Source organism: Lycium ferocissimum, unplaced genomic scaffold (genome assembly GCF_029784015.1).
Source record: "Lycium ferocissimum isolate CSIRO_LF1 unplaced genomic scaffold, AGI_CSIRO_Lferr_CH_V1 ctg15229, whole genome shotgun sequence".
Classification (NCBI taxonomy): domain Eukaryota; kingdom Viridiplantae; phylum Streptophyta; class Magnoliopsida; order Solanales; family Solanaceae; genus Lycium; species Lycium ferocissimum.
This window is the reverse complement of record NW_026715904.1, coordinates 1-14450: the sequence shown is the minus strand read 5'-3', so window position 1 is coordinate 14450 and position 14450 is coordinate 1. Positions and strand designations below refer to the sequence as shown.

Below are 14450 nucleotides of genomic sequence, written 5' to 3'. Positions count from 1 at the left end.
TTCAAAACTTTTGGCCAATGAACAAAGGGTTGGGGTCGTTTTATTAAACCCCTATTGCGCACTAATTTAGTGGCAAAAGGTACTTATGTAACTTTCTTTTTTAATGGGTTATTTTGGTCTCAAGTATCACTTTTTGAGTCATTTAAGTTGCGGACTCAGATTTTGTGTATCAGACTGCTCCATTTTTTTTTTAATTTCTATTATTATTATTATTATTATTATTATTATTATTATTATTATTATTATTATTATTATTATTTTGTAAAATCGGCTCTAATTTTTATCAAGTTGATTCCACATAAAATGTATCTACACAAAACTATATCTCAATTTTTTTTTCTTGCTACAGATATGTTGGGGGTTCATGTTGAAAACTATATCATCTTTCCATTTTTTACTCCAATTCTTAGTCAGAGATGGCTGCTTGCATAGTTTGATGATTAGCCAAGACTTCTCAATCCAAGAAGATAACAAGATAAAAAATGAACAGCTTCTAGTTTATAATTTTATTCTAGTTATTTCTTTTGTCTATCTATACATCTCTATGAAAAAAGAAAGGTTAACGGGATGGAAATTAAAAAGAAGGAAACAAAACATAAATAATGAAAGGGAAATAGGTAAAGAAAGATTATAGAAGCCTAGCTAGCTATGTAATTAAAAGAGTTTTCACTCTTATTCCTGTCGTGGGCGCGCCAGCCAAAGAGAGGTGAGAGCTCGAAGCCGATGAAAATATTCAGCGATTGCCAGAAAGCACCTAGCGGCTTGACGAGTCGTGAGTACTTGATGCAGCCGATGTATTGTTTGCTGTCTCAAATTATCTGCCTGTAAGTAAGAAAAAAAAACAATATTTTTTCATGAATTTAGTCAAGAATTAGTTTATTAAAGATAATTGTAGGTGAAATCAAATAAAAAAATCAAGTAAGAAGTCATGCATATAATAAGTTTGACTTTTGAAGGGATGCTTTTATTCAGGAGTTTAATATTGACAGGAGTTCAGAAATGTCTGGCAATCCCATGATTCTTCCGACTTTGGTAGGGATTGATTTGATTGCTGAATGGACTTAAGAACATTGGATTTCTAATTTTAGAGTTATAATTCTTTTTTTGTTTATATCATTAGATTTAAGTTGTATATATAACAAAACAAAAAAAAATTGTACAGTACAAAACATTAAATTAAATTTATTAATAACCTGTTTGGCTAAGCTTCTGAAATCAGCTTATTTTAAAAACTGTTTTTTTTAAAAGTATTTAAAAAAAAAAACACTTTTGGCAAAGCAGTTTGTGTTTGGCCAATTAATTAAAAAACATTTTTGAACAGCAATTACTGTTTGGCCAAATTTTTAAAAAAGTGTTTATTTGTATTTTTTTTGAAATCTTTTAAAAAGAGTCTTTTAGGCAAAAAGCTTTTTCTGCCGAAAAAGCTGTTCGCTACTCCCGGGAAGACTTATTTTCTCCCAAAAACTTGGCCAAACACCTCATAAGTTATATATACGTTCCTTTTGCTGTACAATTCAAAAGGAAAGAGAACAAACGAGGGAAAAGGAAATTATATGTAGTTGGATTACCAAATGCAAATAATGACCAGTTGACTACTATAATGCAGATGTTTACATATAAATTAGGTACATTAATAATATAAAAATGAGGTGAGACCAGTTTTTGAACTGGCAATTAAAATTTAGCCACTATTTCAAATGTGATGGTAGTAGCTAGCAACTTTTTAATAAGAAAACAAAATTTGAATAAAAGTACTCTTCACTAAAACAAGGACCACCTCCAGCTGAGTGTTAATTTGTTAGAGCTTGAACTTTTGACAAGTGCAACTCCATTACGAATTCTAGCTTTGCTGAAGTTCACACTGATAAAATGTTCCCGGAGGCTTTTCATGTTTTAACTAAGAGTATTTTTAACAAAATTTTATTTTCACATTAAATTGAAAATAACTAAACACTAAATATTTTGAAGCACTGGCTAAAACTTAATTAGCTATCAAAAAATATCTATTTACCAATTTCTTCTACAGATTACAAAACATTAGTTAAGAGAATATATGGTGTAAAGATGCACTAGGAAAAAATTAGCAGTTTCAACAAGAAAATTAGTACTTTCTCCGCCTTAATTTAAGTGTCTTACTTTCCTTTTTAGTCTGTCCCAAGAAAAAATACATCTTTCTATATTTAGTAAGTTGATTATTCGAGCACCATACATGGCAACCACAAGATTCAAATGACCATTATATATTACACACATCTTTAATTTAGAACCTTAAGATTGAAAATAGTCTTCATATATTTCTAAACTTTGTATCCAGTCAAACTAAAACACTTAATTGGGCGGCAAGGGGATCTTATATCTTTTTTTGTTCATATAATTAGTACCTTATATGAGGCATTTAAACTACAAACTAATAGTTTTACGTTACATACTCGATCACAATCTATATATGTAGAAAAAAATGTTCTCTATGTTTAAATTATTTTGGGAAAAATAATTATTTTGTTCGTTTCTTTTTACTCGTCCATTACACTAAACAAATTTTTGTTGTACTCGTCTATTTTATTAAGTAAAAAAAAAAGAGATTTTTTGTTGCAATATTGCCTTATTATTAAGTATTTACCTAGAGTATTATTAATTAAATTTAAATTTTCAAAGTATAGATACTGTGAGCAATTTAGTAAAGCATAGATACTGTGAGCAATAAGTTTCAAATAGGTAATTTCTTAAAGGATGTGCTAAATTAACTGTGAATAAGTAAAAGTAAAAGAAAAGGGAGTAAGTTTATGTGTGTTGAGGGAATTAGATTGTGGCAAACAACCTTTTGAGAAAAGAAAAAAAAAAACAGCCAGCAGTCATAATTTTGGATAACAAAAAACGAATACGGTAAATTTATAAAACAATATACTGTACTCCAATACAATGAGGGGAAATGTGGATTTTCTATTCAATTTATCCTTAAAAAAAAAAAAACGGATAACTACACTAATTATGGTGCTTTTTCCCCTTCCGGGCCTCCTTAAGCTACTCCATGCGGTTCATAATAAATGTCCACTTAGCCTTTTTATTTTAGTTAAAATATAACTGTCCATTTACATAATACAAAAAGATTTAACTTTATTTTTCTAGATTTGCCCTTATTAAGTACTATAAGTGACCAGATCACAATGTGTCAAGGTAATAGTAATATGTAAATTTTAATAAATGATAGTGTAGTCAAAAAACCTATTTTGTTTTATAAAAAATTACTAGTATTTTTTAAAGGGTGTGCAAAAGGCTGTTAGACACTTATTTTGAACCCGAGGGAGTAATATATTTCTACTATTATAGAAGAGTGGGTTGGGCATGGGATCGTCGTCCACCCCACTCTTCTATAATAATAAAAAATGAAGATGGGGTCCACGTGGTTAAGAGATAATCGCCAAAAAAAAAAAAAAAAAAGCTGGGTCCACTCAAGAAAGAGACAATGCAAGAAAAAAAAGACATTTAAATAACGATAATAAGTCTAAAAAAGCGTACGTTGCATAAAATTTAAAAAGCAGAGAAATTCAGGGAAAAAAAATAACGATTTAAATTGAAAACAAAAATCGCTAAAGAAGTCATAAAACCAAAAGATTTAAAACTTATACCTTTGGCTAAGGATAAAAATGAACTAATTTTAGACACATACGTCTCACACAAATAATGAGTAATAACATCAAGAAGACGAAATATAAACGGTCAAGAAACGTATACACATATTTTCTTAAAATGATGAAGTTGATCTATACTTAAAAATTTAAGACTACAACAGATGCTAACGCATGAAAGCGCTTTTCAGTGTTGTTGAGTAGAAAGAGATGATGGCATAAAACTTAGAGAAGCGTGTATTTCAAATCTTTCAATCGAGAACCAAACCAGGAAAGTCATATGGAAGAAGTTGACTAAGTAAAATAATTTATTGATATTTTCAATTAATTGAATTATAATACTTTCTATAATAAAAATTCCATAATTATATTACTAAAAGGTACTCTCTCTGTCCTAATTTATGTGATATAGTTTAACTAAGCACGAAGTTTAAAAAAGAAAGGAAAGATCTTTGAAACTTGTGGTCTAAAACAAGTCATAGATATTTGTATGGATTTAAATCATTTCATTAAAGGTAAAAGGGGATGTTTCAAGTTAAATGATTTCTAAACATAAAAGATATCATTCTTTGTATTTACTAAAAAAAGAAACAAGATACTATTTTTTTTAAGCGCCCGTGCTAGCACAGGCTTTCATCATCTAGTATTTAGACTAAAAGTATGTTCTTTAGAATTAATGGCAGCATGAGATATTAGCTATGCAAGTTCCAAAATTTATCTATAATGGCAGCATTCTTTCTAAAATTAACAATTGTAACATCTAGTCAATAAATATTTAGCAACCCTGATTACTTCAACAGAAATGAAAAGACAACAGAAAAGGAAACAAGAAATGATATTCTCTCACATGTACTATAAATACAAGATTTATAAGTTTCAAAAGAAAAGACCCTAAGTTTCTATGTTGAGTAAAAGAATAAGTTAAAGGGAGTCAAGTTCTCCGACTTTGATGTAATTATATGAAGATGACAATGGATTTCCTTTTCATTCCCACTCTTTTAAGAAACTTTGGGGTCATGGGGGATACATATGTATCGTCTATTTAATGTGTTTTTTATTCAATGGGGTTTAAGTCAAAAGGTTTATGATTATGACATCATCATACTAATATGGGCCTAAATAGTTTATGATGGGGATATTTTTGAATTCCACTCCTATTTTGTAGTGTCCTTCTATAAGCTTGTGCTGCCTTGTTATCTTGCTTGAGCAATGTCATGCAAAAATGATAATATAAAGGTACTCTATGCAATTAGGGGCCGTTTGGTCTGATTTATTAGTCATACGGGGATTTTAATACGTGAATTATTTTACGGATATACCTGGATTATTTGTTTAACATTTTATTTTGCATAAAATAATATATAAATTCTCGTATACTTTATATCCATGTTATTTAAAAACGGTTGGTTTCTGATATTAAAATTCGCATAACTTATACGGATTTTAATACCAAAAACCAAGCGTGGTATAAAGCAATACCAATTTATATACCAAAATTTACTTGGCTTATACCTCAAACCAAATGACTCTTAGGGTCTGGTGCTCCTAGTTTTCATAGAATTAAGGCATGTGCAATTCTCTAGAAAGGAGAAGATAGAGGAACCAACTCCCCTCCCGTTTCTCCAGTTGACTGTTTGATTTGTGACATGTGTCACTTAATTAAATTAATGGCTATGATTTTTTTTCCTAATATATATGACTCTAAATCAGAGCCATTAATTTTATTAAATGACACGTGTCACAAATCAAACGGTGAACTGGTGGAGAAGCACTCGAGGGGATCAGCTGGTTCCGAAGATAGACTCTTTATTGTATTCCTTTTGGAGAGAATGAGGGGGAGGTTGCGTCGAGTACATATATAAATGTATTTCTAAAAATTGAACCTTTTAAATGAGATGAATTAAGTAATTCAATACGGTATTGCTAGAGCGGATAGAGCTTTTAGGTTACCCTATAGTTTATGGCCATTAATTTTAGGGCATGTACGTATTTGTTGAATTATATATAGAAAATGGAGTAGTAGGTCATCAGATGGAGTAGGTTTTCCAACTCAAGTAGGAGCAGATTCTTCTATTCGTTGGCCCTACCTATCCATCAACATCACTTTGCATTACTGTCATCTCATTTTTAAACAAATTCTTATTGTGGAAAGCTACTCTTTTTAGGCGTAAACTTCCTTTTAATTTTTACTTTAAAACGATAACAAGGAAAATAAATAAATCCAATCATTATAGAAATATTGTAATCTACGTTTTAACCTGCATTTGCTGACCGCGTAAATAAATTTTTTAGACTATAAGTGTATTTTAAAAACATGACGTACGTACCTGTCTAACAAAACCTTCAAGAGTGGAGAGTTTGTTCATGGCAAGAGCCATTTGGTCCATGTAGTTGGCCATATTTTGAGGACAAGACAATGCATCAGAGGCAATGGTGTCTCTGAGAGAGTGATTTAGAGCTTCAAGTCCTTGTGAGAGAGCATCCTCTGCTTCTTGTGTTGATTGTTGTAACCCGCAAATGCCCAGGAGTTGTTGTTCTGTTAATGGCGCAATCTGACTCAGGATAATCTAATAATCATCAAACCAAACTAATTAAGATTATCTTATCCAAATATAAACTTCCAAAATACTATTAACAGTAATCAAAACGTACGGTCTTTGATGAAAAACAAAAGAAATTGTTGTGGCTCACAATATAATATCCAAAAGGTCTGCTGTTTCTTGTTACTTACCCCGAACTAATTAAATGTTGATAGATCTAGAAGAAAGTGTGAGTGTTTTTTTTTTGTGAATGAAATATAGAGACAAAGATAGAGATAGGGTGCCAAATAACCAAATAACCTTCAAGATTCATCACACTCCGGGCCCCACTATTACACGTAGTATAAAATATAAATATCAAGTAATTATCATGGATAAATGTTTTTGTATATTTTTAAAGATAACGATTTAGTTTTTAACCGTATGAGGAATTTTTTTCACTTAAAAAATAATAACACTACCTAAGTAAGAGTTTGCATAACAAAAATCCCCTCCCACCCCGCCGCGCCCCTAGCTCCAATTAACACTTCCATTTACTCTCGTATAGGCAAAAAGTGAACATTAATTGTGTGTATGATCATATAAATAATATTCAACTATATATATTAAGGGAGAAATGGGAAGACAAAGTAGAAAAGGTGGTAACGGACACGTCTTTATGGTTGAGTATGGAATAATACCTAACTTGATCCGATAAGGGAAAGCTTGGGGGTCTCTTACTTCGTCATTCATTAATAGTATTGCATAACAGAAATTACAGAACATCATGAGATGTTCTCATCACAAGTTCCACCCATGGAATTATTAACTTCTCGTCTCCCCCGTCAGGCTTCTCATGATGTCTCTCCACGTTTGTCAACCAAGTTGGATATACAAACAAATTTTTCACTAACTCAAGATCAAAATGAGAAAAAAAGAGATAAAAGTACATTTATCCTAGGATTTCTCTTATATTACACTATTTAAAGCATTTTGATGTTGATCTGCCTTATTTTTTTTTATGTTATTACTCCCTCCGTCCCAAAAAGATTGGCACTTTTCCCTTTCATATGTCTTTTAAATATTTTAAATTATTAATGATGGCGACTTATAATATTTTTACGTAGTTTTCAAACTTGTAAATTTTATTTTGAAAAAATTAAAGATTTTATGTTCAAACACACGGTCAAAATTAAGAATTTTGACTCTCGAAAAACGAAAATTGTCAATCTTTTTGGGACAGAGGGAGTATTCATTTCAACGATTATTTATATAGTTATTTTTCAGTGACTTTATAGCATAAAAACAAATTTCATTCTTTTTTAGTGTATGAAATAGTAAAAGCATGTGCAAACTGGTCCGGACATCACGGTTATCTAATAAAGAACATTTATTTTACGCAAACTAGGGTTTGCATGCATGATTTTTTAATATTCTTGATCATGATGTAACTTTCTGTTAGGGTTTTGTTACGTAAACGTACTTTGAGGAGTTCAGATGGACGAAAGCCTCCCATCCACATGAAGCAACGTTCAGCTGGAGTCTTCCACATACCAGAAACAAGATGAAAGACATCAGACTTTGCAAGCATACTCTTGAGGTTCATTATCTCGTCGTAATGCGTTACACAATTGTCGACATAGATTCGAAGCTCGTTTTCTGGAAAATGCTCATGCACTGCATTTCGAAGGTCGCACATTAGTCGATGGTGTTCCTCCAGCCACCTTGCATACTCCATGTCGAAAACTGCAGCATCTACATTCAAGCAAAATCAGCTCTCCATAAACACATCAAACACACACACAGAAATAAAACAAGTTAAACTGTAATACATTGACAAATTTTTACACTATCGGATCATCTAAAAAGATAACCATAAATGTCCTTAATAATCGGGATTAGTATATCCTGAAAAATGAGGCAGCTAATTTACTTATGAGTTTTAATTTATATAACCATTAGTGTAAGGATTCTTAAATCATTAGCTCGATCTTATTTTCAAGATTAAAAGATTCACAATTTAAGGAGGTTTACTGGCAGTGGCGGATCCAGGATTTTTACTAGGGGGTTCGGAAAAAAATAACAAAAGTTAAATATAAAAAATAATGTTGTCCTTGGAAATCGCATCTAGGACGCTACAAACAATTTTGAACACCCTGGACCACTTGAGCTAATCTTTTGCATTTGTTCAGGATATTCAAAATTTAATATAAGTACATAAACACAAAATCTACCCTATATAAAAAATGTAATTTTTTGCCGAAGGTGTTTGAGTGAACACCCTCCCCACCCTCCAAATCCACCCCTGTTTACCGGTAGATATCCTTTGAGTGAACTGATGGGGTGAAATAGTTTTACACTCACGATATATAAAAATATTACTGTATGTCTCTATATACGAGTCCAAAAAAATTAAAAAATGAAAGAGAAGTAAAGGGAAAATTTACAGAACAAAGATTAGAAATAGAATTGTACCTGAGCTGATGCTGCCCATATTAACTGGAAGGTTTTGGTCTCCTCCTAAAACGGCAGTTCCGCCAAAATAGTATCCCTAGAAAAATGCTATTTTTCCGGATTTAATTTTCTTGGACTAACTAAAAAAAACCTAAAGTAGGTAAATCTCTAAAAAAAAATCGAGCCATTGAGAAGAGAAAATTTACTTGTGCTCTAGCCCTTTGTAGTTCTTGCTCTAATTGAGTAAGCCTGATTCTACTCGATTCTAGTTGTTGAACATAAGCCTGTAACGAAATGCCAAGTAGATGTAAACAAAGTATTGGCATAAAATAATGTTCAATGATAGTATTGTTTTAACAGTAATGATTTAAATTTAAAAGAACGATAAGTACTTTTTTCCTTAGTCTACTTTTCCTTGCTGCCTCTCTATTCTGAGCAAGTCTCCTCAATGTCTGCAAGGAAAATTAAATTAAAATCCAACAAAATATATAAAATAATTAAGTAAAGGGAAGATACACAGATATTCCATCCGTTTCAATTTGTTTGTCTTAGTTTGACTTGAGATATAGTTTAAGAAAGTAAAATATAATGGACGTTTGAATTTTGTATTCTTAAACTAAAGATATGTTCAATGTACTAAAATGTCTTTTAATCTTGTGGTTTTAAATATTTCATGTAGGACATTGAAATAAAAGAGTGGTTAAATTAGGAAAGAGACATTCTTTTTTAAATAGACTAAAAAAGAAAGTAAGACTAATAAATTTAAACGGAGGGAGTAAAATTTCCTCAATTGATAAAACCAGAAGTCCCACCTTTGGATCTGGTGTTTTTGGTCCATCTTGTTCTGAACTTGAAGTTGGACCCTTCCTGTTCCCCTCTCGCTGTCACCATATTGAATGAACGGAATTAGAACATCTAAGAAGAATTTCTTTTTCTTTTTCTTTTTCTTTTTTTTTTTGAAAAAAAGAAAGAAAGTACACCTATTATAGTATCTAAGGAAAGAAGAAATACAAAAAAGATAAAATTCTGAATTGAAAATACCTTAGCAACTTTTGGTTGTTCAGGACCAGAAGCAGAGGGAACATCATTATTTTTGGGGTTAGATAACTCCATGGACGGCTGAGATGATCTCTTGGAACCACTTATTGCTGGAGAAACTAATCCAGTATTCATCTACCAAACACAGGAATTAATTTTGTAGATCTTAATAAATAAATAAAAACCTAAAGTAGTTAGTAGGCAAGAAAAATGTAAACATAATTAACGGTTACGTTTTCTGAATATAGATATAAGACCCCAGATGTTATCCATATTTATATAATATGATCTCTATTACTTACCTTATTTGTTGAAGATGGCTCGACATGCATGGGTTGAGATGGAAATATGTTCAGAGTTGGTGGTCTCATCTCTGCAGTTACACCATAGAAAAAATTTAAACTTAAATTAATATTCGAAAGATCCTTTTTTTTGTCAAGAAGAGAGCTTCAGTCTTTCTGACAGATCATGCATTTTAGTTCTCTGGGAAAAAGCTTGAACAAGAGGAAAACAGAAAATCTTTCATTTCGTACATTTTACAGAATAAGCAGATTTGGTATATGTGAGAAAACAAAAAAGGATCAGCTGACATAGAAAAAAAACTGAAATCTACTTTTATTTTTTTGAAATTAGAAACAAAAGAACAAAATTGAAAAGGAAAATAGTTTTTGTTGTGAGGATCTGGTCAAAAGGAGTAGTATGAGAGATATTCATTTGTCGGAAACATGCTTTTCTCATGACTGGGAAAAAAACTATTCCCCATATATGGAGAATCTCAACGGAAAGGACCTAAAATAAAATAGAAAAAAAAGGTAAAACCCTTTAATTGATCAGAAGACATTAAAATAAAATAGAGAAGAAACTGACGTCTTTGGTCATGGATTGATGAAGGGTCTTGGCCATCAAGATATTGAAAAAGTGCTTGATCTAATTCACCTAAATCATAAGCTCCAGCACTGTCTTTGCTTCTGCTCATACACAAAAACCATGAAATGAAAAAGTCAAATGATCTTTAAAGAAATAAAAAATTAAGATGAGGGTAGGTTGGATCAAACAATTAGGAAAATGAATTAATTACAAGAAGCTTCCATGAATACTAGATGAAGATGATTGCTGCATCATTCCGAAAGATATCTGATTATTTTGCTGGTGCTGATGATGAGGAGGAGGAATTTGATAAAACTGTTGTTGGTGCTGATCTCCAGAAGAAATCTGATTATTATTATTTCTCTCTAGTGGATCGTTGTTTTTGTTAGAAGACTCCATGAAAGGAACACCAACACCAACAAAAAGCTTATTTTTTTGCTCAGGTTCAAAACCCATTCGTCAAATAGTATATAGAAGTGATGATGATGACTATTCTTTTTGTTTCCACTAGAGAGCTACTTATAGACATGACCATAATCAGATAAAACCAAAGAGAGGAAAGATAGTCCAGTCGGTGGTGCTATATGTATATTAAAGCAAAAGGCTAAGGTTTTTGAGAGGATAAGAAAATGAAGAATTAAATGTTAAATGAGGACAAAAACTGGAGAAGAAGATGATAAAGAAGGATATTTTGAAGACTTCTCTCTTTCTCTTTCTAAAACGGTTCCACTCGGTGAAATCACCGAAGACTATGAGGAAAAAAGAAAGAAGAATACTATCTCTCCACTCTTTGCCTTTTGGTTTGTTTTGTTTCTATCGAAACCGCTTTTCAGCTTCCTTGTCCGACCATCTCAGTATTTCCCTTTCTTTAATGACCCTTATGCCCTTCCACCTTCTTCTTTATTACCATTTAAATTTTCATCAGAGTTTAGGTTATACTACCTCGGTTATAATTTGTTTGTATTGTTTTGACTTGGCACGAAATTTAAGAAATTAAAGAAAACTTTTGAATTTTATGGTCTTAAACAAAGATATATAGAACCTACCAAAATATCCTTTAGTCTTATGATCTTAAACATTTCATATGGAAAGTTGAAATTATAGAGAATTGCCCGAAAAGAAAAAGAAATATTTCAAATTATAAAGAATTGCCCGAAAAGAAAAAGAAACATTCTTTTTTAAACGGACTAAAAACGAAATTAAAATAAACAAATTGTAATGGAGGGAGAATATATATATATATATATATATATATATATATATATATATATTAAATCTTGTCGTTTTAAATGTGTTAGGTAGGATATTGGTTTAAGAATACGAAATATAGAAAGTACAATTTTTGTTAATATGGATTAAAAAGAAAAATTAGACGTATAAATTGAAACGAATGGAGTAACAGGTTAAATTATGGATGGTCTAAAACTCATTACTTGAATTAAAGTGGACAATAATAATGGATTTAACTAATACACTGATAGTATAAGAAATTATACTATCACTGTACTTTTAACACGTGACCGATATTTTTTTAAAAAAAAATTAAGCCATCACCATTAGGTCGTGAGCCTAAGGGGTGGGGGATTTGGCTTGACCCCTACCATGTTATATTTAAGTCAAAAGAACTTACAATGGTTAGAGGAGGACATTGAGCCTTGCCTCTAACTTAAAAAAGAGACTGATAATTCAATCTAAGAAGAAAGGAGCTAGCTTATACAGTTTCCTTTCCATAACTACAAAAGAGATCTTAGCATACAAAAAAATTACACTTCTCATATCTCCTCCTAATAGTAGGAGTTTTCCATTTATCTAGTTGAAATAGTCCCTTTGCCTCTCTAGGAAGATCTTGAAGAGAATGATATAAGGTCCTATCTCCATTAGTAGCAGTCAGTTTTGCCATGAGATCTACCATTTGATTGGTTTCTCTAAAGCAATGAGAAATCTGATACTGAGTATTCATGTTGAGTAGTCTGGAAGTGCTGGTGATATGAGTTTCAAGTTACTGGTATCCTTGTTTTTCAACATGTTGGATACAATTAAAAAATCAAGCTCAATAGGCAAGTTATCCAATCCCTGTTGAATACACCAGTTGATACCATAATTAGCAGCAAGTGCTTCAACCTGATTATTACTACTGCACTCAGTTGGGACTGAAAAAGAAAAAATGAAATCCCCAGTATCAGATGTCATGACACCTCCCATTCCATCTTTTATTGTATCATTGAAGAAGATTCCATCTGTATTTACCTTCACCATACCAATGAAAGGTTTTACCCAAGACACAGGGTACATCTCAATATGGGACTGAGTCTCTCCACTTTGTTGCATAAATTTGTCCATCTCACTTCAATACTTACTTAGGTAAAAACTTCATTAACCACTCCTTTGATATTCCAGATGCATTGAGTGACCATCTTGTAATGGTAAAATCTATTCTTATCTCCATACCTGCAAGCTGTCCAGGATTTCCAAAATTCCTAACATATCAGCACTGGTGTAGCTTGCATGATCAGTTTATGAACTTTGTTCTTGGGCTTTATATTCCACCGATTATGTCACGCCCCAAAACCCACCCTAGACGTGATCGGCATCCGACGTCATGAACAACCTCGGAAGAACCTAAACAATGCAATAATAACACTTGAACCCGCCAGGTTCAACATTCGCCTCCAACCGTTTATAAAATAAATGTAACAAATCATAAATATATGAATTAAATCAGCGGAAGTCTTTATTCATCCAATACTTAGTCAAACGGAATAACGTGCCCGAGAGTTAAATGATAACTCAAAAACTACCCACAAGAACGTATACTATGGAGCTTCTAAGATAAAGCAATAATAGTTTGACTCATCGGGACGCAGCCCAAAATAACTAATAATGACTAAACAACTAAATAGGGTGTCCCACGAATGAACGTGTTGGCTCACCAAATCCACAGCAACGGCAAGTCCTTCCTAAGCGCCTGAAGTGTTAAGAACCTGCTCTTCTCCGTTACCTAACATACCATCAAAAACAACAATGGTATGCCTGAGTACTTCGTACTCAGTGAGTGCCTCGGGGACAATAAATAATACGAAAATAAAGTAAAATAATACATAAAGAAATCAGTCTTGAAAATCATATGAAACCAATGTAAGAGCAAATATTCAACAGGTATCTCAATAAGAATTATGAAAACCGATTTTAAGGCCTTTTGTCAAAGTACAACTTCAAATATGCCTTTCAATTGATCATAATTAACAACAACAATTCTATGAGAAAATAAGAATGTCACACATGCCAATACAGGCCAAGAATCAAGCACATCGGCGGGGTGACCGTAGAGGTTCCCTTGTCACGAGCGCGCACCACACGAATATGAAAGTCTCTCGGTGGCTATCCTTCCTCCCGAATAGCTAGGCATTAACCGCACTCCGGTAGCGAACCTTGGTGGGCCACTATTCCTCCCGAATGGCTAGGCAATTACCACACTAAGATCCATAGTGGCTACCCTTCCTCCCGAGTAGCTAGGCCAAACACAACAATAAAGTTCATAGCATAGAAGCCGATTCACAAATTGCTCAAAGTAGTAACACCATCAATAACATTAAAGTTCATTATGCCATATCGAAAGAATAAGTCATTCCAATCAATGTTTTGAAAACGTAAAACTTCTTTACAAAGATTTCCATGTCCCAATTCACCAAGGAGAATGTCATTACCAACTCTTAACTAGCATTACTAAGCATCTCTCATAGAGGAAAACATTCATAATATCTTATACATATATAGGGTTTGTTACAATCTAGGTTTAATGTGGGTTTGTCCCCTCACACACATTAACCACCATTTAGACATGAATTAGAGTTCAAGAAACATGAAAAGATTACTTTTCCTTTCATTCATTAAAGAATCTTGAATAAAATCAACAATAGTTTCAAAAAGTGATTTTTTAAAAAATTTT

At 32.2% G+C, this 14450-nt stretch overlaps 1 protein-coding gene across 2 annotated transcripts; it reads right to left on the bottom strand.

Moving 5' to 3' along the window:
- Positions 1-293: 293 nt before the first annotated feature.
- Positions 294-11286, bottom strand: LOC132042418 (bZIP transcription factor TGA10-like). 2 transcript variants are annotated; one of them, XM_059432965.1, is made up of 11 exons: positions 10716-11286; positions 10505-10602; positions 9940-10010; positions 9641-9772; positions 9412-9480; positions 8992-9051; positions 8806-8883; positions 8621-8696; positions 7629-7891; positions 5954-6193; positions 294-822 (listed from the first exon to the last, which is right to left on the bottom strand). In XM_059432965.1, exons 1-11 carry the CDS (start codon positions 10958-10960, stop codon positions 673-675), a joined length of 1482 nt encoding a protein of 493 aa, XP_059288948.1. In that variant the 5' UTR covers positions 10961-11286; the 3' UTR covers positions 294-672. The 2 variants fall into 2 exon arrangements, with proteins under 2 accessions (XP_059288948.1, XP_059288947.1); XM_059432964.1 differs by having other exon boundaries at positions 298-822; positions 7629-7900; positions 10716-11285.
- Between the last annotated feature and the right edge of the window lie 3164 nt (positions 11287-14450).